Source organism: Telopea speciosissima, chromosome 5 (genome assembly GCF_018873765.1).
Source record: "Telopea speciosissima isolate NSW1024214 ecotype Mountain lineage chromosome 5, Tspe_v1, whole genome shotgun sequence".
Classification (NCBI taxonomy): domain Eukaryota; kingdom Viridiplantae; phylum Streptophyta; class Magnoliopsida; order Proteales; family Proteaceae; genus Telopea; species Telopea speciosissima.
In genome coordinates, this window is record NC_057920.1 from 1,902,098 (window position 1) to 1,929,022 (window position 26,925).

At 40.3% G+C, this 26,925-nt stretch overlaps 2 protein-coding genes across 6 annotated transcripts; both read left to right on the top strand.

Annotated features, from left to right (window-relative positions):
- Positions 1 to 6,630: 6,630 nt before the first annotated feature.
- Positions 6,631 to 9,058, top strand: LOC122661604 (ACT domain-containing protein ACR1). The gene is made up of 7 exons (XM_043857057.1): positions 6,631 to 6,704; positions 6,817 to 6,862; positions 6,966 to 7,080; positions 7,265 to 7,332; positions 7,427 to 8,173; positions 8,352 to 8,456; positions 8,649 to 9,058. Exons 1-7 carry the CDS (start codon positions 6,631 to 6,633, stop codon positions 9,051 to 9,053), a joined length of 1,560 nt encoding a protein of 519 aa, XP_043712992.1. The 3' UTR covers positions 9,054 to 9,058.
- Positions 9,059 to 17,170: 8,112 nt separating this feature from the next.
- Positions 17,171 to 26,525, top strand: LOC122661603 (70 kDa peptidyl-prolyl isomerase-like). Of its 5 annotated transcripts, none has more exons than XR_006332908.1 (13): positions 17,171 to 17,397; positions 17,563 to 17,649; positions 17,802 to 18,050; positions 18,226 to 18,306; positions 18,419 to 18,499; positions 19,349 to 19,543; positions 20,191 to 20,280; positions 20,416 to 20,591; positions 20,844 to 20,966; positions 22,789 to 22,935; positions 25,613 to 25,740; positions 25,853 to 26,066; positions 26,102 to 26,174. XR_006332908.1 is itself a non-coding variant. In XM_043857052.1 (13 exons), the coding sequence occupies exons 1-13, from the start codon at positions 17,199 to 17,201 to the stop codon at positions 26,417 to 26,419; spliced, it is 1,812 nt and encodes a 603-aa protein (XP_043712987.1). In that variant the 5' UTR covers positions 17,171 to 17,198; the 3' UTR covers positions 26,420 to 26,525. The 5 variants fall into 5 exon arrangements, 4 of the variants coding, with proteins under 4 accessions (XP_043712987.1, XP_043712988.1, XP_043712990.1 ...); XM_043857052.1 differs by lacking the exon at positions 26,102 to 26,174 and adding an exon at positions 26,285 to 26,525 and having other exon boundaries at positions 25,853 to 25,973; XM_043857053.1 differs by lacking the exons at positions 20,191 to 20,280; positions 26,102 to 26,174 and adding an exon at positions 26,285 to 26,525 and having other exon boundaries at positions 25,853 to 25,973.
- Positions 26,526 to 26,925: the final 400 nt, after the last annotated feature.

Below are 26,925 nucleotides of genomic sequence, written 5' to 3' on the forward strand. Positions count from 1 at the left end.
TTTCAAGCCGCATGCCCCTATATTAGAGAATGGATCATTTGCACGTACCAACAGTTGAATGTACATGTGAGAGCCAACCACCTAGTGAATGCCGGATCGAACTGAGAGGGGGGTGAATCAGTTCCTTTAAATTTTACAACGTCTTCTGCAAACCACACAGTCGCTTACAGTCTCACCTTACACCACCAGAATGTGGCCAGGTCTACCAAGACTATAAACCCACTCTGCAAAATAGAGATTAGTCTCCAATGAATAAAAGTAAACACAGAGACACAATTTACGAGGTTCACCTCACAATATGTGAAGGCTATGTCCACGGAGCAATACTCCTCAGGGTTTCATATATGCCAATACTCAACAACAGTACAATTAGCCGCCCCTACGGCTAGGATACCCCTTATCCTGCTTCAGTGAGGGCAAGGACTTCAATCCCCAATATAAAATGACCTCAGCCTTACAATCAATCAACCCAATAATCCGATTTCAATCACAAACCTAACTTTTAACAGATTACACAGAGACAATGGTTTGTGAACATGTTTACCTTCTCAAAGGAAAACTCCCAACTCTAAATGAATGTTGTGAGATCTTCAACAGGACGAATATTCAAGCACTCGAATCCATTGCTAACGACCAAACCGATGTTTTCTGACGATTTCCTTCGTGCCTATGCTCTCGAATCACGTCAGAATGGTAGAAGACGACTTCTCCTCGATTTTCTTCTTCACTAAGGCTCCAGAGATGCGTTTTCGGTCCTTTAACGAGAATATATATACAATGCCAAAAGATACCCTTCGGACCAATGAGAAAGAAGCAAGAAAATGCAAGCCCAAAATCCTTGTTGCCAACTGAAGACTGTCTTCACAACCACACCACTGTCAAATCCTTGTTGCCAACAATGACAACACTACCAAGAGCACCAACACATCTGTCCTATTTTTTGCCATTTGCGATGGGAGGAGGGGTTTATATGGAAACAAAATTAAAATGTGATTGGCTCTCACTTGTACGCTCACTTGTTGGTACGTGCAGAGGATCCGAACTTCCTATATTATGCTATGTGCTTCTCTTCTTGGCCTCCTTGATGTGTAGGTGCACCAAGTGTTTTCCTTAACCACAGGATTTTGAAGAATTATCCAATAAAAGCACCAAATTGGGATCCAGCGATTTGGGGAGATCAACGAGGGAACCATTTCAAGATCTGTGCTCGCAAAAGTTCTCAGCTGAAGACTGGGAGGTCAAATTTGAGATATGGTCTTTTTCGCATGACAATTAAAAAGTCAGATTGGCATCCTTTTAAAAAGATTCATGTTGATGGAACATTAAAAATATGTAATCAATCAATCTCCGCAATCTGTGAATACTGTTCCCATATTTTGTTCCTACTAGTCATATCTTTGAAGTTCTGCTTATAGCTACTGAAAGAAGATTTAGAGTTCTAAAATGTATTTTATTTATCATTATGATGTATAAGTGCTAAGAATTGCAGGAAACAGTTGATGACAAAGATGAAAATTTTAAAAAAGCTCAAATAAGAGTGGGGTGACAAAATCTATAATTCTGTGACCACGACATTAATGTTAGAGTTAAATGAGTACAATTCTAGTGGGAGATATGTGCTTCCAGAACTGTGGGACTTCAGGGAAGGAAGAAAAGCCTACTTAAAAGAGGTTTTTGAACACATTCTCAATCCGCTAAGGACCTGTACGCACCAAAGAAGATTTGACCAAGGCCAGCATTCATTTCAAATTAGAGATGTTATTCTGCATTGACCAAAATGTAATTTGGAATCTCTTAGCTATGCTGAACGTTTGCTAGAATTTCTCATAGAAAGACTGGTTCTAAGTTGAAGGAACAGCCTTTGTCTAGGTCTATTGAGAGATATTGATTTTTGGACTACATATTCATCTACTGTCCCAGGAGAAGTTCCAAGTTTTATCCAACAATTGCAACTAATGCTAGTTATACAGTGCGGGATTTTGGCTAGCCCAACCCTTTAGGACTGCACCTCTTTAAACCCTGTTTAAAGACCGTCTAGATTTAAATAGGCCCATATCCCGATTATGGGCTGATTCTAATACCCGACTATAGCCTGAGCCAGACAGACCATCCAGGCCCAGCCCAATTATCTAAACGATCGGTCACAATGCAGGCTTCAAGCTTTGTTAAGCACAATTAGGCCGAGCCAGATTGATTGACCCCCCTAAATTTATACATGCATAAGAGCTTGGCTTTTTGTGATGGACTTCGATGGGGTTTGGATCACCCAAAGCTTCAACTGAGGACCAAGCAACCTAACGTTGGAATATGGTTTCTAAGCCCACCCCCAACCCAAGGGTAAAAATTTGAACCCAACATTACGTCTTTCTTGGTTTGCCTACCATTAGATATATTATTCTCTTTGCATTAAGATCCTCTTGATCACCCCTACAATTTGTATCTAGGGATGTAAATGGATAATCGAAAATCCAGATTCGATCTACATTCATATTCGTTTAGGTACATCCGTATTCGTTTAGAGAAATTCAAGGTCAGGGAATATCTGGATCTGATCACATCTGATCCATTTACATTCCAACCTGTATCAGGTTTCTATAGGGCACTGGCAAGACAAGTGGGGCCCTTTTTTGTTCCCACAAGTAGCCCCAACTTTCCAGACTCAAATCTAAAGTTTCAATCAAAATGAAGTTCTCTATGCCTAGAGATTTCAATGGATGTTGGGTTGTCGAATGCTAGCCTGCACCTTTTTGTTTTTTTGGGTATTTTTTAAGACCTTAAACTTGTTGAACAATGGTTTACTTAACTTGCCATATCTCTCTCTATCGAAATCCCATTGATCTGAATCTTTTTCCAACGTAAAACTGACTGGAAAGGCTACAATTTTCATACTAGCTACAATGTTCATGCTATCACCTTTAATTCATGTTCAATACATGAACCTCAAAATTGAGCTACCCGTTGATTTGTTTATTTATTTATTTTTTGGTAAGGGAGCTACACCCTGATGCATCTACTAAAATGAATTTTTAAAACAATGACTCCCAACCCAATCTAAACATGCATCATTTCCAGAGTAAGTTGGTTATGTTGACAACAATGAACAACACCATAGTCAAGGCACATTGTTCAACAAGACTTTTGAAATATTCTTTTTTATAGTGTATGAATTTGGAATTGTATTTTGGATGATATTAAATGATATGTCTTGAAACTTATAATAGGTTTTAGAATATCTATATGCATTAATGTTGAATGTTATAATTAGTTTAGAACATTAGATGCAAGTATTCATGTAATAATTCATTTTTTGGTAAGATCATGTAATAATTCCTTGATTTATATGATTATACTATTGTTTGTTTTTTTGTTCCCTTTTTTTTTTTTAAATCTACATGTTTAGAACTTGTATCCTCCATTTTTCCTCCCTTTTTTTTTTTTATTTATCATTTTCTATTTTTTTTATTGTACCGTTCAAAGTTCTCCATTAGTTTTCTTGTTTTTTTTTTTATTCTTTTTGCTAAATATGTTACAGCTTGTTGACCAATCGGATAATATATGGCCCGGTGCCAGGCCTAGCCTGATTATAGAAAGGTCTGGTAATGGTATTTTTTATTGTAACTCGATGGGCACTGGTCAACAACATTAAATTATTATTTAAGAAAACATATTTTAGTCCGATTATAGCATGTTTAAGGCCCGTTTGTAATCTAATTAGCCGATAAACCTATTTAAAGCCTGTTTATAACCCAATTAGCTTGACTACCGTAACCCCAATTATGGATGGATAAGTTATTGTCTGAATAGAAGCATGTCGAAGCCCTAGCCAGCTAGCCTACGGGCCCTAGTTACCTGAAAATAGTCCATAGTTGTGCAGGACCTTAAATTAGTGGACTGTTTAGGCCCGATTGAAGTCGGCAGCACCACCTATTGATACCCCTAATGGGATGGATTAAACAAGACATCTGTCCCGCTCTAAAAGCATGGATCCTCTGCATTGTGCAACTGCACATTGATAGATGTGAGACCATCTATTCCTTTTGTTTCCTTTTGATTCTGTAAATACCCCTCCTCACTTTGTAAATGTAAAAGACCATGGATGGTCGTTAAAAGGATTGGACTCTTTTGTCTCTCATGGCACCTTTTAAATTAAAATCGTAAAAGTGACTTTACATGGCAGTTTATAACGGACAATATCATGAGGGCGATATGCGGAATAGGACTGTAAATAGATCGGATTCAACTTGGATAGTGTTATATCTGCATCCGCATCTGATTAGTTATCGAACGGATTTGAATAGTGCTAAACGGATACGGACACGAATACGGATCGAATATTTTATCCATTTACATGTAAATATAGCTTTTCGGATAACTATAGCCCATCCGTATTCACATCCGTTTAGTTTTCAGAAAGATTCAAATGGCGCTAAACGAATACAAACATGAATACAAAAACAGATTTTGGCTTTTCATTTACACCCCTAATGTGAAAACCTTTGTGGCCTCAGTTGCTTAGTCAAATTGGTAAGTCCTTCCAGATCTGTTTAATGGGGGGTTGGGCCTTGGGGGCCGTTGGGCAGACCCGGATTTAGCAACAGGGGGGACAGGGCTGGGGTTCTTATCAAAAAAAAAAGAGAACAGCAGTGGGTTTGCCAAATACTTAGCTTTGGTTGGATGGGAGCAGAAGCAGAGACAAGTGGGTTATCATAAACGGCCCACTTGGCTTTGGAGACATGGAGAATAATACGAAGCCCTAACGGCGGTGGAACACGTGGTTACAGCTGCGGGAGTGAGCCGCCTTGCTTTTTGAACAATTAAATGCAGAAAGGAAAAAACGCCGCGTGGAATTTCAGACGCCAAGGTGTCACGTGTTTTTATGACCATCAGGGACTCCGAGTCCGAGAGGAGAGGGCCTGAGGCTCTGCCGATTTATCTTTTCTTTTTTTCTTCTTCTCTTCGAGTTGGCAGTACTTTGGCCGTTTGCTATTTAAACTCTTGGTTTTCTTTTCCCCTAATTTTTGCCACTCCCTGCCTTCCCTGCGTAAGAGATTCAAGGATTCTGTTATTTGACCCGCCATCCTTTTCGCTACTCTTTCTCATTCCCATCCAAAAACAAACCCATATCAATTATCACACACTCCCCACGCATCGCTCTCTCTATAATCTTCTTCTTCTTCATTTTCTAGGTTGTAGTTGAATGAAAATTGCAAGGTTTATGACAAAGGTGATAGATAGATTGATTGATTTCCTGTCTCAGCTATAGCCCAATGAGCGGCGATTGATTTCTTCTTTCAGCTTCAACTGGATCTATGAGAATGAACAATTCAATTCACGTGAGAAACACTGAAGGCGGGTGAGAGGTGAGCTCTTTGCAAAGGTTAATTTCGCGTCCCCGTCCTTAACTTTCTGCTTCTTTCTTTTTGAGACTCACTCGATGATGAGGAATAAGGGGATATTGGATTCGGAATCAATAATGTAAATTCGATAAACTAAACAGATATGGATTGAGATTTTTTTTTGTATGCATATCATCATACATAGAAATAGACAAATTTTCATTATCACGTTCTCGTAGGTTTATTTTTCCTGCTATCTTTCTTTTCTTTTCTTTCTTGATCACGATGTGGTTCTTTCTTTGTTTTGTTTTGTTTTGATCGACTAATTATCGATCCATCCATCCATCATGGTCCTCTGATTTCGAGGAGATCCTCTCCTCTGGCAGTCTGGCACTGGGCATTTGCGTTAATATGATTCGTTTCTTCTCCTAATTAATTAATTAATGGTGGTACGAATCGAGTAGAAACGTCATGTTTGAACTTGAAAAGGAAAATTTGTGCATCTCCGATACTAAATAGTGGTATGCGAGGCAATCCTATTCACTTCTTCGGGAAAACCAATTTAGATATTTGTTGAATCGGGATATGAATAGAGTTTTATTTCCCCAATATGAATTAATTTCCCCCCCCCCCCTCCCTTCCCCTCACTAGTCCCTAGTCTCTACCCCGTCCCTTTACACATGCACCCACCAGCAATAGCTTCTATTCTATGCTTCAGCATTTATCCATATAGCCTTTCCTTTTCGTTCCAATTTTTTACCCCATCCCATCAAATCAGTGCGGTATCTATGAAAATCCCAAACAATACGGCTTGCTTCATTATTGCATTGTAGTGATGGAAGAGGTGAGGACTGGACTTCTTTATTCAGAATTGTATTTTGTATCATTTCCCGTGATCTGATCTGGCGGAGTTGCTTTGAAACCTAAGGTTCCGGCTAGTAATTGGATTTCTTACTAATCTTATCTTGTCTTAATATATTTATGTGTATATTCATGCTGTGCTGTGGTTGGTTCGTTTGTTTTAGTTTTACGACTTCTAATCTATGTACACAAATTCGATGAAATAGGTGATGCTGATGATTAAGGGACTAGATTTGCAGACTGAATCAAAAGAGTAATAAGAGATATATATATATATATATATATATATATATATATATATATATATATAGAGAGAGAGAGAGAGAGAGAGAGAGAGAGACATCTCTCCGTATAAGACGAAGAGGACACCGAGATTGATTGAGAGAAGATTTGAGAGATATTAATATTGGTGGTCCCACTCTTATAATAGAGAATGGAGAGCTGCGTTTATGAGCCCTACTTCGATCCCGATTTCGAGTCACTCATCGAAAGAATACATCCCCCAAGGTAATTTAATCTAATCTATCTCCCTCCTTAATTTCCTTTTGTTTGCAGAGTTTCACTCCTCTCTCTCTCTCTGTTTTTTAAATTATTATATATTGGCAAATTGGCAATGCAGGGTTTGTATCGACAACGACACACGTCAAGACTGCACCCTTGTGAAGGTGAACAAACACTCTTAACTTCCTTCTCTTTCGCATTCGTCGACTGTGTTCCCTTTTTTGATTTAGAATAAAGGGGGGGGGGGGGGGTGGTGGGTTTTGGCAGGTTGATAGTGCAAACAAGCACGGGATTCTACTGGAAATGGTACAAGTGCTGACGGACCTCGACCTTGTTATCTCCAAGTCTTATATCTCTTCCGACGGTGGCTGGTTCATGGATGGCAAGTTACCTCTCCGATTTGGCCCAACCATTCCCTCCCCCCCCCCAATTAATTCTTTGCCTTCTCTCACCTTTTCTTTTTTCCCTGTTTTTGTTTTTTTTCCCCCTTTGGGTGTCACTTAGTACTCCTTAGTTCTTATAACTCATGAATGCTTGTTTTGGTTTGGTAAAACTGTGGTAACCAGTGTTCCATGTGAGAGATCAGTTCGGCCACAAACTAACTGACCAGAACCTCATTCACTACATTCAACAGGTCTCTCGCTTCTCTTTTCCACGCCGGTTGGTTTGTTACGTTTATGTTTGGATTTTAATTAGACTGGCTTCCTATATGTTAATTAATAATCTAGGCACTGGGTGCGGAAGGAAGAAGAGGGAAAGCCAGGGAGGTGGAAACGTGCCTCGGAAGGATTGTGGGCGAGATGTCCGTATCATCGACGGAGTACACCGCCGTAGAGATGACGGCTTTGGACCGACCGGGACTATTGTCGGAGATCGCTGCGGTTCTCGCCGATCTTGGCTGCCACGTGGTGTCGGTAGTGGCCTGGACCCACAACTACCGCGCAGCCTCCATCCTCTACGTGGAAGATGAGTTGAATGGTGGCGGGCCCATCTCGGACCCAGAACGTCTGTCCTACGTGGAGAAACAGCTGGATAATGTGGTTGGGGCCCACCACCACCATCACCATCACCATCACCATCACCATCCGCTGCAGAGGAACTCCTCCATGGGAGTGGAGAGGGGGTGGAGGAGGGCAGTCAGAATGGCAACCCCCGTAGGAGGTCGAACCCATATGGAAAGGAGGCTGCACCAGATGATGTCTACGGTAGACGGTGGGGACTACGACTGCTGCTGCTGCTGCTGCTGTGGAGACGGAATGACGCCGAAGGAGGAAGAAGGCCGCGGCAGCGTTAGAGGTAGGACGACTGAGGTGTCCATAGATATAGAGAGTTGTAACGAGAAAGGTTACTCGGTGGTGAGCGTGAGATGCAGGGACCGTCCCAACCTGCTCTTTGATACCGTCTGCACCTTGACCGACATGAAGTATGCCGTCTTCCATGCCACCATCGGCTCCAAAGCCTCCCTCGCTGTTCAGGTAGTACTACGTCGATCTGCACCTCCTCTCTTTTTTTCCTTCTTTTTTTTTAATTTTTAAAATGGGCTCCATTATACATTCTCATCATATTCTTGGATGTTCTCAATTCGTATCGATATCTGAAATTATAGGATGATTTTGTTGTTATCGCGGCTCATGCTCGTATAAATATGTGCAGGAGTACTATATACGTCACCTGGACGGCTGCACTATGGAGTCAGAGACCGAGAAACGTAGAGTCGCCCATTGTTTGGTCGATGCCATTGAACGGAGAGCTTCTCATGTATGTTCAGTAAGCACAACCAATACCCCCAGGCCCCAACCACAAACAAAAGAAATAGATAGGAGAGAAACAACTATTTATTTATTTATTTATGTATGGCTAATTACCCTTCAATTAATTTTGTGTGTATCTACATCTACATACATCCCATTCAATTATGGGGTGAATTGGTGGTGATGGTGGTGGTTGCAGGGGTTGAGGCTGAACGTCTGCACTAGAAACAGGGTGGGACTACTTTCAAATGTGACAAGGGTATTCAGGGAACATGGACTGTCAGTGACGAGTGCAGAGATTGGTACACGTGGAGAAAGGGCAATCGGGTCTTTCCAAGTTACAGATGTATCCGGAAATGACGTGGACTCGAAGACGGTAGAATTATTGAGAAGAGAGATCGGTGGAACCATCATCCTAGAGGTGGTACAGAAAAGCCCTCCTGCCAGGCTCAATCGTGCTTCCTCTTCTTCTTCTTTTTGTAGTGGTAGCGGTAGCGGTAGTAGTAGCTCCGTGGAGCAGGGGCCCAGATTCTCAATAGGCGGCCTCCTTTGGGCTCAGCTCGAACGCCTCTCAAACAACCTCGGCTCCATTAGACCTTCCTGATCGATAGTGTATCTAATTAATTAAACCCGCACTAGAAGTAGTAGTATAATAGTAGTAGTAGTCTTATCTAAATTAAGTAGTGATGGGTAGTGAAATGCGTTCCATCTATGTAACCTACCTACCTGCAGTAGAATGTCCTGTAAATATATAGTGTTAGCTCATATTACCCATTTTTTCTAATAATAATATTACCAATGGATGCCGTCACAAACGGCGCCAGTGAGAGCACCAACAAAAGGCTATGAATCCAGCTGGGTACGTGGTTGGTTCAATAGACTAGAGAAACAAAAACCAATGCTTCCTCCATGGACCAAGAAAATAGGAACGTTAATTAGATGCCGGCCTCTATGCTCTGTGTTGCTCACTTGCTCCTCCTCCTAAGGATCAAGAAGCAAATACTGCTTTTTTAAGAGGATTTACAGCAATTGGCAATCAGTCTTCTTTGCCACTTATGTATAATTGATGAGTTTAAGATAAACGATAAAACGCATTTTTCCTGTTTCTCGATCCTCCAAAAATGCGTGGCTGGACATGGCAATTACTCTCTATTGCCTCAAAAGACTGACCTACTATACTTTCATCTCGGACTGTAAGAGTATGTGGAGCTAATTAACATTATTCTTATCTTAATTAAAGAAAAGTAGAGGCGGCGAAGAGTTGCTATGCAAATACGAAGGACTTAAGGTAGCTAGTTGCTTTTAGAAACACTTGGGCCCTGCTTAATTTAACGTGGAAAACTAGCTCCTTTATCAGCTTTTGTGTGATCCATGATCCTCTTGGACTTCTTGCATTGTTTTTTGTGTTTCCAAATCATTCTTAACTTCAGAACCTGCTTGGCCTCCCAACTCAACTAGCATTGCCCTTCAAAACAAGAGGAAGAAAGAAGGATTGGTCATTTGAGCAGGGAATTTTCTTCTGCTTCTGCTGCTACTCTCTGGGTTCCGTGCGTGGAACATTGATTCAGTGAGGTCTAGATCATTCATTCATTCATTCAAGTAGCTGCCCAGAGAGTATTTTCTGAATTTATTAATGAAAACGACTACAATAATATACAACTACTAAAAAAAAAGATACTTTTCCAACACACAAACTCTGCTTGCCGCCTTACTTTGCATCCACTGCTCCTTAGAAAACTTCAACAAACTATTGAAGATCTGTTACGTTATCAATTTTATTTTATTTTAAGTATAATATATATATATATATATATTTTAATGAGCGTAAATCCTATCAAATGTGGTGTAAGACAATCATAGTTTTTAATAATAATTCTTAGCAATATATTCTGATGAGTTGGCATTGGCTCATCAATTCAACATGTTTGTATTGTTTATATTTCTTGTATATCTTTGTCAATCAATTTAGGATACAGATTAGAATAGTTAGGATTTGATTCATATATTTTCTTTTTTTATGGAGTGATTAACTCCCTCTTTGTATATTTATTATTTACAATCTTAATGGAAAATCATCCGTTTCCACACAATATGAAACTTAACATGGTATGAGCTTAACCACAAATCCTGCTCTTCTTTTTCTTTTCTAATGGCCAAAACGCCACCTATTTCTGATCCCACCTCCCCTTATTATCTTCATGATTCCGACCATGCCAGCACACCATTGGTTACCCAACTTCTCACCGACGACAACTTTCCAACATGGAGTCGTTCTATCACTATGGCACTTCAGGCGAAGAACAAGCTTAGGTTCATTGATGGAACCCTCTAGCAACCCGACACCGAATCTGCAGACATCCTTGCTTGGACTCGCTACAACTCCATGGTTACTTCTTGGTTGATTCATTCCACCATCCCCTCCATCGCAAACAATATCCTTTGGACTTCCAATGGTCGCAACATCTGGGCTGACCTCACTGAATGGTTTTCTCAACAAAATGCTCCATGCCTCTTTGAAATATAGCGTGCCATTTCGAATCATTCACAACGCACTGACTCCATCTCTGCTTATTACATTTCTTTGAAGGCATATCGGAATGAGCTCTCTTCATATCGGTCCTTGCCTACCTGTATCTGTGGCACCATGACCACCCTCAATGCATATGTTGAAACTGATGCTCTCATCATTTTTTTATAAGGCCTAAATTAAATGACTCTTTTTCTGCTGTTCAAAGTCGGATTTTGCATATGGATCCGCTGCCCACTATGGCCAAGGCCTACTCCCTCCTCCTTCAAGAGGAGCGCCAACGCTCACTTCAGGGTTCTCGCCCTGTCGTTCTTGACCAAGTCGCCTTGGCTACCCAGCATTCACCATCTCGCAATGACTCTAAAAATACTACTCGTCCCCGTTATCATTGCAACTTCTGTAACATGGACGGACATTCTGATTCACGGTGCTTCAAACAACATGGGTACCCTCCCAATTGGACTCCTCGCAACACTACTGGCACCAAGAATCTGACTCGCTCCACCCCAGCTATTGGTTCTGCACCCTCCCCCACTGCCCATCTCATACAGTCTGACAATACTGCTCCACCCACGCTTGCTCTGTCCGCCATCTTTGTTGAACAAATCCAGCAGCTCCTATTCTTGCTGCCCTCTGGTAATCTACACCCACTCGCCCATGTTGCAGGTACCGCCCTTCTTGCCATGCCCCACTCTTCGTTATGGATCATTGATACCGGGGCTATCGATCACATGGTCACGAATCTCTGCTTATTTTCTTCATCTACCCCATCCCTTTCACCCTCTTCCATATGGCTACCCGATGGCTCCACTGCCCCGGTTAGCCATATTGGTACCATTGCTTTATTTCCTCACATTCAACTCTCTTATGTCTTACATCTTCCTTCTTTTCAGTACAATCTTTTATTTGTTAGCAAGTTCACCGCCCAAACTAACTGTGTTATTCTCTTTTCTTTTGACTCTTGTTGTTTCCAGGACCAACGGACGAAGACGACTTTTGCGACTGGTAAACGGCATGGTGGTCTCTATTTTTTGGAATCTGTAGTCCCTATGGCTGCTGCTATTACCACCCTCTCCCACTTTGATGTTTGGTATTGGCGACTTGGACATCCCTCCCCCACAATTTCCCTTAAACTTCATGCTTTGGACAATAATATTACTATTTTGAATAAAAATATTTACACTGTGTGCCCTCTAGCTAAGCAAACACATCTCCCTTTTTCTTTTAGCATGATTTCTACAACCTGTTGCTTTGAATTAATTCATGTGGATCTTTGGGGACCTTATCACATTCCCTCTCTGTCTGGTGCACATTATTTTTTTACCATTGTTGATGACTTCTCTCGCACCACCTTGGATATTTTTAATGAACCATAAATCTGAGGCTAATTCCATCACTCGTTATTTTTTTAATATGGTGTTCAGAGTAATCGTGCTAGTGTCTTTTTTGGGTGGCTAAAGCACCCCATAGCGCACTAGTGATTACCCTCGCTGGTGATTCTAAACTCGTACAGTAAATATCAAAGACTGTGACTTTGCCGCGAATTACCCATGACTACTCATGGGGTCCAACGACTAACCACAGGGTAAATGTGTTCCCATGTTGTTTGTGTGTGCATGAAAGTGGCACATGAAACGACTATCATTCGATCTCAGAGTACTTAGTATGACGTACCTCACCTCCCCGGGGGTAAAGGTACGACAGGGAGTACCCTTGTCTATTGATTTCACTTTAAGTACTATGCATGATGTAGTTAGTGCACAGAAAAGTTAGCCACTTAGGTTTTCATACAAAATTAGAGAGAATATTCTTGCAGTCATTGGTAGCATCTATTTAGAAAGCTTGACCTCAAGTGGATGTTTATCCACCAAATCCTCAGGGAAGTCGCCACTGTAAGTACCGTGGTCCTCGCCATGACGGGGTTTCTGCAGCCTTATTAGCGACAGATGGATTAATGTGGGTAATATTGTCAACGTACAAAAATGAAGTTAAGGGATTGGGATCATGCATCAAAATATCTTAAAATAATCTGAAGTCGCCACTTAGGGTTAGGGCCTAGGACCCATTAAGTGTAGCCCTATCCGTTGTGAACAGTATCGGGCTACGTGACTCCATATGGTCCGACCAGAGGTTCGGGTAAGGGGTCAGGTTACGAGTGTGGGAAGGTGTTAGGCACCCACCTCGCCCGGCCGAAATCGATCTCTCTGTAATAGATGCTACAGAATGACAAATATTCTCTCTCTTTTATTACGGGGGGAAACTTCTGTTCGTTGTTTTCATTCTGACAACGCCCGTGAATTTTTTAATATCGATACTCTTCAATTTTTGAAAACTTAGGCATTCTCCAGCAATCCAGTTGTGTTTACATCCCACAACAAAATGGTGTTGTGGAGCGTAAACACCGTCACCTTTGTAGTATTGCCAGAGCCCTCCTCTTTTAAGGCAATTTACCATCAAATTTTTGAGGCGATTGCATTCTTACCGCTTGTTATTTAATCAATCGCTTACCCACTCATGTTCTCCATCACAAAATCCCCCCATGAAATTCTTTTTCACAAAACCCACATTTTCTCTCATCTCAAAGTTTTTGGCTGCCTCTGTTTTGGTCACCGCCCTAACATCAAGCACAAATTTGATCAGCTCGCCCTTCTTGACGTCTTCATTGGCTACCCTAATGGCCAGAAAGGATACAAAGTTTATGACATTGCTTCCAAAACTACCTATGTCTCCTGTGATGTGATTTTTCATGAACACTTGTTTCCCTTTCAGCTTCATTTGAACCCGTCCCCTTCTCCCTCCGACGTTTTTCCTCTTCCTGCCACCAACATTCCTGATTCCCCAAATCCCCCTCCCACACCGCCACCCCCTGACTTGCCACACCCTACTCCGCCAAGTCCATCATCGCCACCTCATGCGCCCTCTCCACCGTCTCCACCATTGCCTGCTTCGTTACCCATTGTCCCATCTAACCCTCCATCCACCCGCCCTGTTCGCCAAATTAAGCAACCTGGTTACCTAAAGGATTACTATGTGTCTCTTTCCCGAGCAAACGTCTCTTCTATGACTAGTCCAGGTACACACCACCCCCTTGCTAATTATTTGAGTTATCATCATTTTTCTAACCCTCACTTATGTTTTCTTACTACCCTAACCATTTCTTCTGAACCAACCACCTTTGTCGAAGCCATGAAACACCAAGAATCGTGTGAGGCTATGCAATCTGAAATTTCGGCCCTCACTCCCAACAACACATGGTCTCTTGTTCCTTTACCTGCTGGCAAATGGGCCATTGGCTCGAAATGGGTTTTCAAAATTAAACGGCGGGCGGATGGGTCCGTGGAGCGTTACAAAGCCCTCTTAGTTGCTAAGCGCTACACACAGATTGAAGGAGTTGACTATCATGACACCTTCGCACCGGTGGCTAAGCTAGTCACAGTTCGGGTTCTTCTTACCATTGCCATTTTTCATGGCTAGCCCCTTCATCAATTAGACATCAATAATGCTTTTCATCATGGGGACCTCCACGAAGATGTATATATGACACCTCCTCCTGGCTATCGTCGTAAGGAGGAAAACATTGTTTGTAAGCTGCAATGGTCTCTTTATGACCTCAAGCAGGCCTTCTGCAATTGATTTTCTAAGTTGTCTTCTGCCTTGGTCCACTACGACTTCACTCAATCGCAGGCTGATCATTCGCTCTTTGTTCTTAAGCGAAAATCTGCCTCCATATTCATTCTCGTCTATGTAGATGACATCATCATTACTGGTTCTAATGCTACTTTGCTCCATGAGGTTAAGACACATATATATGTACACATTTCCACACAAAGTACATTGGCACTCTGAAGTATTTTCTTGGCATCGAGGTATCTCGCTCTTCTAAGGGTCTCTATCTATGTCAGAGAAAATACACATTTGATATACTTAATGATAGTGGTCTCATTGGCACTCGCCCGACAAACTTTCCAATGGAACAGAATCTCAAGCTTTTTTATTCGACCGATGCCATACTATCTGATCCATCTCCTTATCGTCGATTGGTTGGTTGCCTTATCTATCTCACTGTTACACGACCTGATATAGTGCATACGGTTAACATTCTTAGCCAATTTATGCACTAGCCCTGCCAACCGTATCTTGAGGCTACCTATTGTTTACTTTGGTATCTAAAGAGCAGCCCTGGCCAAGGCATCTTCCTTTGTGCTTCCCTAGATCTTCGTTTGATTGCGTTTTTGTGACTCAGATTGGGCAAGCTGTCTGATGACTAGACGTTCCACCACTAGCTATTGCATTTTACTTGGTTCTAGTCCCATTTCTTGGAAGACTAAGAAGCAGCCTGCTGTGTCACGCTCATCTGCGGAAGTCGAATATCAAGCTATGGCAATCGCTACCCATGAAATTCCTTGGCACCCTCGCAAGGCGTTCCTCTCTACTGTGACAACCAAGTGGCCCTTCACATTGCCGCCAACCCTGTTTATCACAAACGCACGAAGCACATCGAGATTGATTGTTATGTTGTTCGTGAAAAATTGCAACAGGGTTTGATCTGTACTGCAAAGATAGCATTTGAATTGAAGATCGACTTGTGGATTTATTCACCAAATCTCTTGGATGGGCGCCATTTCAGCATCTCAAGTCCAAGTTGGGCATTCAGGATCTTCATGCTCCACCTTGAGGGGGAGTGTTAGCGATATATTCTGATGAGTTGGCATTGAGTCATCAAGTCAACATGTTTATATTGTTTATATTTCTTGTATATCTTTGTCAATCAATTTAGGATACAGATCAGGATAGTTAGGATTTAATTCATATATATGTAGTCATGTTACAAATTATTTGACCTCATAAAAGGGTTTAAGGTGAAAATCCCTCCTCTATTCCTTTTGTCATTCATTTTACACATGGTTTGAGGTATGGTATCAGATCATCCGTATCAAATAATTCGTATCAATGTTGTTAGCCACCAATACCAATACCATGTCAATTTGTATTGGTGAAACAGCACAAATTGGGGTAAAACAATCGAAAAGACTTATTTATTAGGAAAATGACAGACAAACTTGTCTGATGTGGATTGATTCGTGCCATCCATATCGGTGTTGTATCAGACTTGAAAAGTGATTGATACCCAATCAAAATCGGTGCACTAAAACCAGGTTTACATAAATGCGTGATCACATTCCAACCGATGTGATTGTTGATCATACGTACTCGCTTCCTTCAAATCCAACATTGACCTAAATAGGGGTGCAAGTTTGGCCATGTTGGCTCGAACCTGTCCTGAGCCCGAACAGGGCCTGCTGAGATATCTGGCCCTGACAGTGGGTTAGGGCTAAAAATTTCTAGCCCCGAATCAGGGTCGGGTTGGGCTAGGGTTGAGGCCTTGGGCAAAACCTGGTCCGACCCAGATTGACTCTGTTTTAAGTTATATTGTAAAATATATATTAATATACTGTATATATTATAAACTTTAAATGTCACTTATATTTTGTTATATTATATATGAAGATAATAAGTGATAATGTATTTTATTATAATTTTATTTTATGTAAAATTGATAATTTTCTCCCTGATCTAGCCCAACTCAGTCCAGTCCATGCATCTCTCCCTTCCTCCACTCCATAATTAGAGCCAATCCGGGTCAGCCCAGCCCAACCCTGAGGGCGGGTCAAGGTTGGAATTTCCAGGCCCTGATTCAGGGTCGGCCCGGGCCTGGGCCCAACTAAGGGGACTCAGGGTTGGCTGGGGTTTCAAAAAGCCCGGTCCAACCCGACCCTGTTGCAGCGCTAGACCTAAATGAGATTCTGAGATGGAAGGGTGATCCTGCGACCCTTCTAATCGGAGCAAGATTTTAAAATATAAAATCGGAGATGAAATGGGTCATTGACGATTTTAATCCGAATCAGATCATAACAAATCGATGCTCAAGAACCCTAGAATCGGAATTTCTAGGGTCTTTGGGTGTGAATCAGTGTTCGATTCAGAATCGAATCGGTCTAGTCATCGATCTGATTTCCGAGTCTTAAAACCCTGAATCGGAAGGGTTTGAGACTGGAATCTTCCAAGCTAACACGTGCGATTTTTCAGTGTCTCGTCTTACCCTTGAGGTCGCAGCATCACCAAGGCCCATTGAGACTTCGATTATAAAAATTCGGGCCCTTCGTATTCGTAGGAGAGAGAGAGAGAGAGAGAGAGAGAGAGGGAGAGAGAGAACCTTCTGGCATGGCAGTGGACAAAGATACCCAACTCTCAAACATTGAGGACGAGGACGAACTCGACGAAGAACCTGGCGAGGTGATCGAATCTGCACCCCCTCTCAAGGTAGGAGAGGAGAGGGAAATTAACAGCTCTGGGTTGAAGAAGAAGCTCATCGTGCTCGGCCATGGATGGGAAACTCCCGATTTCGGCGACGAAGTTACTGGTAATGGCCAGCAACGTAGCCTTGAAGATCTGAACTAGGTTTTATTCCTCTATTTCTTCTAATTTCCCTTATTACCATTTTCTCTCGAAGCCCCTAGAACTGGACTTTTGTTCTCGCGAGTTTTGTTCCGGGGAAAAATAAGTAATAGTGGTTTTTCGAATTCAGTTCACTACCTAGGTACTTTACTTGATGGAACCAAGTTCGATTCCAGCAGAGAGACAGAGGGCCCTTTCACTTTCAAGCTTGGTCATGGTGAGTTTTGAGTTCCTACTATTCAGCTTTCATTTGGGTATGGACCTTGCTGGGCGTCCCTTTCTTTATTTTTTACCTGTTGATGTTTTGATAATTACGGGTTTCATTTATTCTAATTTTTCCATACTGGATTTCTTCAATGTGATTATCAGGTCAAATTGCGTATGGTTTGGATCATGGCATAATTACTATGACAAAAGGAGAACTGGCATTGTTCACATTACCTTCTGATTTGGGTTGTGGAGCCACGGGTGTACCCCCAAATTCTGTTGTTCAGTTCGAGGTAGAACTCATCTCTTGGATCACAGTGGTGGACATATGCAAGGATGGCGGAATTATCAAGAAAATTTTGAAGAAAGGGGAGAGAGATGAGCAACCTGGCGACTTGGATGAGGTTATGGGTACTGCAAGGGAGATTTATCTGATAATCTTAACATTTTTGGCAATTGTGTGTGGTGTAGATGAAATATGCATCAATTGGGTCTACTTTTTCTCCTCACGGAGAGTTTTGACTAGGGTATTTCATTTGCTACTTTTTGGTACGGCTTATGGTGGGGCATTTGTTTCTTAATGCAGTGAAGTATGAGGTGGGGCTTGCTGATGGAACAATTGTTGCTAAAACGCCTGATGAAGGAATGGAGTTTTATGTGAATGATGGTATTGTGTCATGGTTTATAAGGTTATCAATATTAGTCCTTTTTACTTTAGAAGGATAAGCAATTGTTAGTTTTTTCTTTTAGCAGATGTCAGATGGATCTGCTTCTTTCAGGTCATTTCTGTCCAGCATTGTTGAAGGCACTCAAGACCATGACAAGAGGAGAGAAGGCCAATTTAATGGTTCAACCACTCTGTATGTTTTTGCTTTTTTGTCGTTATTCTGGTTTGTTGTTTCACACTCTAAAAAGTTGTTTGTTGTTCGGGTTGATGTTTCTTACACTAGAAATTGAATTAAATTTAATACTTTTTGTTTGTTGTAACCATTTTGTTCTTGTTTTTATTTTGGGATCAATATTTGTTGGAATATATGTTGGTCCATACTTGGCTGGTAATAAAACTTCAATCAAAGTGCATGTCATCCTTGACATTTAATGGTGGAAAGGCATATTTAGTGTTCTAATTAGTTCAAAGTCGAAGGTGTCTGATAATTATTTATTTGCTTTTATAAACTCTGAATCTTTAGGGGATTCAAATAAACAAGTTGTCCTGAATGTAAATGGAAATAAAAAGTGAGGAAAAGAGAAAGGTAAAGTATTTCAGTCATGGCTTCTTCTCAGAGCCATTGTTGACATCGGACTGCTACCTGGTTCATGCAGCTCAAATGTTACAACTGCAACATGATTCTTGTTATCGCTGATCATGAAAGACAATATAGCATAAATAGGATCTCATGTTCTCAAAATCCAGAAGATCGGAACAAATCTAAAGTGAGGGAAGGAAAGAAGAATTTAATACTACTTTGCGGAGGGCGGCTTCGCCGGTGTTAGGATTGATGACTTGGGTTTCAAGCAAATAATCCGACTTAATGTTGGCGCTTTTATTGTTAAAGTATCTTTGTCTGAGATGTTTCGATATTAGATGCATGTAACAGAATTGTGATATGTTTATCTTTTCTTAATCCATGGAGAGTTTATTTCAGAAAGGTTCCAAGTACATCTTGGGGTAGTATAGATGCTTACTTTAATCTCACTAACTATTACAGATGCCTTTGGGGAGCAGGGGAAAGATGCTGAAGATGGATTTCCTGCCATACCCTCGAATGCTGTGTTAAGCATTGATCTTGAGTTGTTATCTTTCAAGCCTGTTGCTGATGTTACTGGTGATGCCAAGGTTTTGAAAAAGATTTTGAAGGAGGGAGAAGGCACTATCACAGCAAATGAAGGGGCAGCTGTGACTGGTAATTATTTGTATATATGCATTGCACTTCATAACAATTTTTATTGTGGGCGTTTTTATTTTCAAAATTGTGTTGCTTTTTAAGGAATATTGTATCCTTTCTAGAGAGAGAGAGCTCTTTTATTATTAAAAACATAGAACTGTTAAAGAGCTCTTTTATCCAATTGATACTGTACCGTACCGTACCGAGTATGGTATCATTTCCCATATCGATACCGTACCATTTCGGTATATGGTATGTATTCGGTATGGTATACTGTATTTGTTATACGTTTCTTATATTATATTATATATATAGTATATAGAATATGTCATATTCTTATATATTTATTATATAAGTAAATACATATATGTATATATATGCCAATAGTACGGTACCGGTATTCGGTATGTACCACTGGTATCAACCTCCATACCGAGTACGGTATGGTACCATTTTCCCATACTGGTACCGTACCGAATTGTATTTACCGGTTCAGTAAACGGTTTCGGTGCCGAATTGACACCCTTAAGTTTATGCAATGGAGGCACTGTATTTCTATATATAGCACTCCAAGGATGTTATATTGTTTTTGGTATGTTTTTTACTGATGTAAATGAATCAATGGTTTCTCCTCCCCCCCCCCTCCCCAATGGAACCATATGCAGTTAGGTATACAGCTAGGATGGGAGATGGTACCACATTTGAGAGAAAAGGCTTTGACGGAGTGGGGACATTGGAATTTTTAATAGATGAAGGTTGGCTCATCTTGAGTTATTTTCATTTTTTATATTTTATTGAGTATGTAGATCAATCTATCTCACATGAAAATGGTCTTGGAAGTTTCTCTGGAAGTGCCTTTTTGCCTTAATGATTTGTTTGTTTGGTTGCAGAACAAGTGATTCCTGGATTAGACAGGGCAGCAGCAACAATGAAGAAGGGTGAACTGTGCATTGTGACAATAAATCCTGAATATGGATTTGGAAGTGTTGAAGTTAAACGGGACCTTGCGGTTGTTCCTCCATCTTCAACTGTGTTTTATGAAGTAGAAATGCTAGACTTTATTAAGGTACTGTTGTGCTGAAATTCTTATATGATTGAATTTTAGAAACTGGATCTTAAACAATACTAGACCCCACGATAGACTTGTTGAAAAATCTCCACAACTTTACTAGCATAATGGAGCTCATAACATCCAATTCTTAAATGTGAAAATGTCATCATACGTACTGTTACATATTATGATAGATTTCTAATAGGATTAGGAGGTAGTTCATGGATGTGTAATGCATTTGCTTTTGCTAATAATATACTGTTACAGGAGAAAGCACCTTGGGAGATGAATAACACTGAGAAAATTGAAGCAGCTGGGAAGAAGAAAGAGGAGGGTAACATATTGTTTAAGAGTGGGAAGTATCAAAGAGCAGCAAAAAGATATGAGAAGGTAATGCAAACAGTTGACTGAAGTATATACAGTGAAGGTTCTCATTGATAATGGTAACTGAGTTGCTACAATCTTATTAAAGTTTTCTATTTTCCCGAAAAAAAAAAAGAGGAAGGATTGCTTCTTTTGTAAGAACAAGAAAAAGATATACTGAAATTTCATACCCACGCAAGGTGAAGTATTATATTTTGTCTGTTAATGTATTACTAATATTTAAAGTTTTCACACATGATTGTGTAATAAATATGTAGTGTGCACTTTTTCTATGATGCAATAGTTGCCTATTGTACCTCAAACTGTGTAGCTGTTCTAATAACTTTTATCCCCAAGTAGGACTCTACATAGTGTCTTCTGCCACTTTGCATGTGGTAAATGTCAGCCAAAAAAGCACTACTCCCATTTTGAATTGGCAATGAAATTTTAATAGCTGAAATTACTAAGAAAGTCTAATATATGGTTTGTCCATACTGCTAAAATTGGAACATAAACCATGACATGTGGCCAATCCAGGGAGTCTTCTTTAAAACGGATGGTTAGACTCTACCACAATCATCACTCCACATTGCTGATATTCGGAAATTTATGTTTTATAGTTGGTCCAAGTAGCTTACCTTGGCTGCTCTGCCTGTTGTTAAGTTGATTTTAGCCATGTGGGAGGATGATGTGGCCCTTCAACTGATTGATTGATAGGAACTCTATGAATTGGTCAGATGTCATAATAAAGGGGGCCGTATCAGCTGTATGGCCTTCCTTTTTCCATAATGTCTTCTAGACCATTTTAAAAGCCTTAATGTGCCATTTGCTGAAATGTGATTCATCTGAAACTTATCCACATGAATAGGGAGAAATGTGTGCAAAGTGTCCACCAAATCGGAGCATCAGCTAATATGCCACATGGCAGACAAAGGCCCTTGAAACCATGCTTTGTAGAACATAGCAAATGTTCTCTCTTTTCTTGTGATCTGTATGAATGATTTTTGTATGCTTTTATTGGGAAATTTTGCAGACAAAATTTCAAAATCTGAGTACACGGAGATGGTGACACCTGATGCAAAACCTCTCGAAGCTTTATGGAATAAATTAAAAAAGGGGAAATTATCTTTGCTTAAACAAAATTGACTAAAACCTCCCTTTATTCGAAAAAGTAAATTAGAACTGCAACAGGAAGCCAAAGGATCACTCATGGCTCCCCTTCCTTACCTTTGTTGGATGAGGTGCGGACTTTTAAATTTCCTATTTTTCCTTCATAGGCTGATTTATCAATCCTGGTTCCTTCAACAAACCACTTAATAAAAATCGTATTGGCTGCCTTACAATAATGGATCAATTTTTTGGTTGGCTAAAGTTTATAACTAGTAAAAAAAAAAATTGGTACAATTTGAAATTTAATAAATTATTATTTGATGCTTGTTAACACAACTGTTAGGAATGGGATGTGCAGGTGATTATTCTGCTTCTCTTTCAACCTAGTTAATTATTCTTTGAGTAGGAAGGTTTAGTCAATTATATTTTTAATGAAAGCATTGATTTAAATTTCCTTAAAGAAAGGAAACATGTTGGTGTCCCATAAGAAAAGTAAATGCCCTTGTTAAACAGTTGCAGAAAGACCAAAATTTTACCTAAATTCCTGGATTCCACCTTATAACCCCTAAATCTTAGCTTTAAGTGATCGAATAATATCAGTTTGTTTTCATTCTTCAATTGAGCTAAAATTTTCTGAAATTCCAGTTAAATTAAATCATATTATTCATTTGGCTTAATTCTGCTTAAAATGAATAGAAATTTTCTGAAATTTAAATTAAATCTTGTTTCTTTCTCTCAGGCTGCAGATTATATTAGTGAGGATTTTACCTTTGGGGATGATGAACAGAAGCTCGTCAAAGCTTTAAGAGTATCTTGCTGGTTGAATCATGCTGCATGCTGCCTTAAACTAAATGATTTCCAGGGAGCGATAAAGTTATGTTCAAAGGTAAAAAGGCACTGAAACAGCCCAAGATGAGTTCTTTGGGCATGGGCTGGATGATATCATGTGAACTTTTCTGGTTTTATCTCTCTGATTATTAAGAATTTTCTCTGGACCACCCATGATTTACAAGAATTTGATGCATTTATTGGTAACTTCCCCCAGTGGACATCTCAGCAAATTGACGGTTCTGACCCAGGCTTCATGTGGTGTGTTTATATCATCACTTATAAGGGGAGCTTCCAGCCTTCTGACTCTTTCAAAAACTACTTGTTCTCTACTTAGTATTAGCATTAAAATTAAGGTGGCTATATATAACAAACAAACAAACAGTAACTCAGCCTTATCCCAATTAAATGAGTTCGGCTACATGGATCCTTGCCCTTCAATCAGCTCTATTCAAGGTCATACTTGATACAAGGCCTAAGCTATGCATGTCTGTCCTCACCACTACTCCTAAGGTCATTTTAGGTCTGCCGTTGGCTCTTTTAGTTCCTTCAATCTGTATCAAATCACTCTTCCATACTGGAACCACCAAAGGCCTCCGTTGAACATGGCCATGCCACCTCAAACGACTTTCTCGTAACTTATCATGTATCGGAGCTACTCCCAAACTAGTTATAATATGACCAGTTCTTACTTTATCCTTCCTAGTTTTGCCACTCATCCATCTCGACACCCTCATTTCCGCTACACTTAGTTTATCTATATGATGCTTCTTAACTGCCCAACATTCCACATCATACATCATAGCCGGTCATATGACTGTCATATAGAAATTTTCCTTAAGTTTAAAGAAAATATGCTGATCAACAACACTCTAGACACACCTCTCCACTTCATCAATTCATTTAAATTCTTTGTGAAACATTATCCTGTATGGAAAAAAAAGGGTGTACCCAATGCACGAGGCTCCTGCCATTGCGGGGTCTGGGAAGGGTCATAATGTACGCAGCCTTACCCCTGCTTTCACAGAGAGGCTGTTTCCAAAAAACATCATCTGGTATATCCCCTTCTTTATTTATGATTGAGCCAAGATACCTAAAATAATCACTTTGCGGAATCTCCCTCTCATCAATTTTCACCACCTCATTATCCGTCCTAGTGTCACCAAAGTTACACACCATATACTCCGTCTTCATTCTACTTATCTCAAAACCTTTTGATTCCTAGTTTGATCTCCATAACTCTAACTTGGTGTTAATCCTTGCTTTTCTCTCCAGTTTGATCTCCATAACTTTAACTTGGCGTTAATCCCTGCTTTTGTCTCATCCACCAAAACAATATCAACAACAAAAAGCATACATCAAGGAACCTCATCTTGAATGTCTTTGGTTAAATCATCCATGATAAGCACAAACAAATAAGGGCTTATAGCTGATCTTTGATGTAACCCAACTGTAATCCTTAAGGTGGCTATATATGCTACATATTTATTAAATTATATTGTCCTTACGTATGTGAAATATGTATTATCATCCTACTTTCAGGAACTATACTAGTGTTTGTTGGGTGCCTGTCTTAAGCCCAGTAGAGGGTTTTGTTAGTTTGCCTTACGTCCAGTAGAGAGGGTTTTGTTAGGTTGGCAGCCATCTTTATACCTTTAGCAAATCAATATTTAAAATGACCTATGTTCATGTTCCTACCCTGAACAGTAGGGGTATGGCTTTCTCAAGTTTTGTGGATTTGAGTTGTATGTCTAATGTCAGACTATCTACCGAAGGCAAACAGTCCCAAATAGTTCTCAAACTCCAAAAGAACTCAGGAAACAAATTCAGATCTTAACAGGAGGTAATCAACCAAAACCTGAGAATTAGAAATTTAGAAGAGACACCAACAGTAGATCGATTTCTGCAGGAAATCCCTGGGTTGCAGCAGAGCTCGATTGGATTAAAAGTTGGGTTTGGTGCTTGATCTTCAGTAACACTGAAGGGGGTCTTCTTGCACAATAAAAGGGGTTCAGTGGTTGTTAAATTGATGGAGAAATAGTCTTCAATAGGCAGCAAGAGAGATCACAAGCAAAGGAGAAAAGTGAGCTCGATGTAGAGGTGGGTAAGGGTTGGGCTGTGGGCTGTCTCAGCCCTTGGGTCTCTCACCCACAGCTATCTCAGTTGTTGAAAGGGGGATTCTTTCTCAGAATCGTGTGCAAGCATTGCTTGTAAATTTCACTAATCAATTCGTTGCTTTTCCTTACAATGGGTGCCAATTTTATAGCTTAGGCAAGCCTACAAAAATAGAAAATAGGAAGTAGAAACTAACTGAAAATAGAAACTAATAATGCTTTATAGAATCCAGCTTTCTAAACAAGCAAGGATACTAAAAAGGAAGGAAACACAATTAGAAACTAAGCAGCAACTGAAGTGTCTTATTGCTCAAGAGTTTGACTGGTCAAAGGCCAGATTTTGGGGCTTCTAGAAGCTCTGATGGACTGGCTTGAAGGAAGCTTAGGCTTGCTTGACCGGGTCCAATTCTAGCCCATTCAAATCTGGTTCGATGGGGGCTGTTGCTGCTGGACCTGGTCCTCGAGTTTGGTTCTTCTTCTTTCTTTGGTAGTGTAGGCCAGACATGGGATCATCCTCATCAAAGTCATTCATTCAGAATCTAAAGTCTGATTCATACTCCCTGTGCATTATACACTTTGATGATGATCACTCTGAATCTTGTGTGTGTTAATCTCCTTCAGGTACTAGATGTTGAGTTCCACAATGTAAAGGCTTTGTACAGACGGGCACAAGCTTATATGGAAACAGAAGATCTGTACTTGGCAGAATTGGACATCAAGAAAGCCCTAGAGATTGATCCTGAGAACAGGTCAGTCAAATTCCAGAATAAATAATGTCATTACTGTGTAGAGGCATGTATTTGTAGTTACATGTTTTGGAATTCATTAAAGAACAAGAACAATGAATTGTTTCTTATGCAGGGACGTTAAAAAAGTGCAGAAGACATTGAAGCCACTTCAGGCTGAGAGCAACAAGAGAGACGCAAAACTTTACACCAACATTTTTGCACATATGTGGAAGGACGATACTGTGGTAGCGAAGGTGTGTTCTTGTGCTCTTGTATTTTGGTTCCATTTCTTATGATGTTCTGGTTTGAAGGACCAACCTAGGGTTTCTTGGCAATTTGGTTGCTAAGTCATTGGGATAAGAAAAAAAATAGATATCCCAAGATTTAGTACTGCTTTCTCAGGCGGATCAGGAGAATTGTGTTGGGAATCACCGACAGTTAAGGGGGTTTGGACTTATTTATATACCATTAGGTTTTTAATTTGAGATTTGACAACGATCTCTTCTTACTGATGGCTGCTTCCCCTTGTTTTTTAATGAACCATGAAATCTAAAATCTCTGGCAGAGACTGAAGGTTGAGAGAGTAGAGGATGAGGAAAGGAATGAAGAGGTCATGGCAAAGGACATGGAAGATGGTGCAGTTGGCTTTAGTTCAGCTCCTGCTAATGAAATAGCAATGGATTCATGTACTTCTCCTTAGGCATAAGATGCTAATGGGTAGGATTTCCATATTGGAAGGTGAGGATTGGATTGCAATGAAGACTATGAGGATTGAAGCAAGTTCAACTCCACCTATAAATGGATGGTTAGTGGCTTCCTCGATTTCTTCTTCTTCATTTTACAAAAGTAAAAATACTCAAACCTACTGTTTAGTGAACACTCTGTAAATTCACAATGAAAGGAGAGGAGGGGGTCCTTTAAACACTGTGTAGCAACTGTTTTTGAACTTTATATTATCTGGGTATCCGCGGGATCTACAACCTTTTCTTCCTAACCAGCAAATCTTGCTTGATGGATGTAACTTAATAATGGCATTGATTATCTCCCCTTAAAACTAAAAATTTTTGCCAAATGTTAGTGGTGTCAGCAATAAATGCCAGAAATGGTTGGTTTGGAGCATAGTTTGAGGAATTGGTATTGGATCGGCCTGATCGGTCCATTCCGTCCACCGATATGACACTGATCCAATCCAGGGGTAGTGATCAA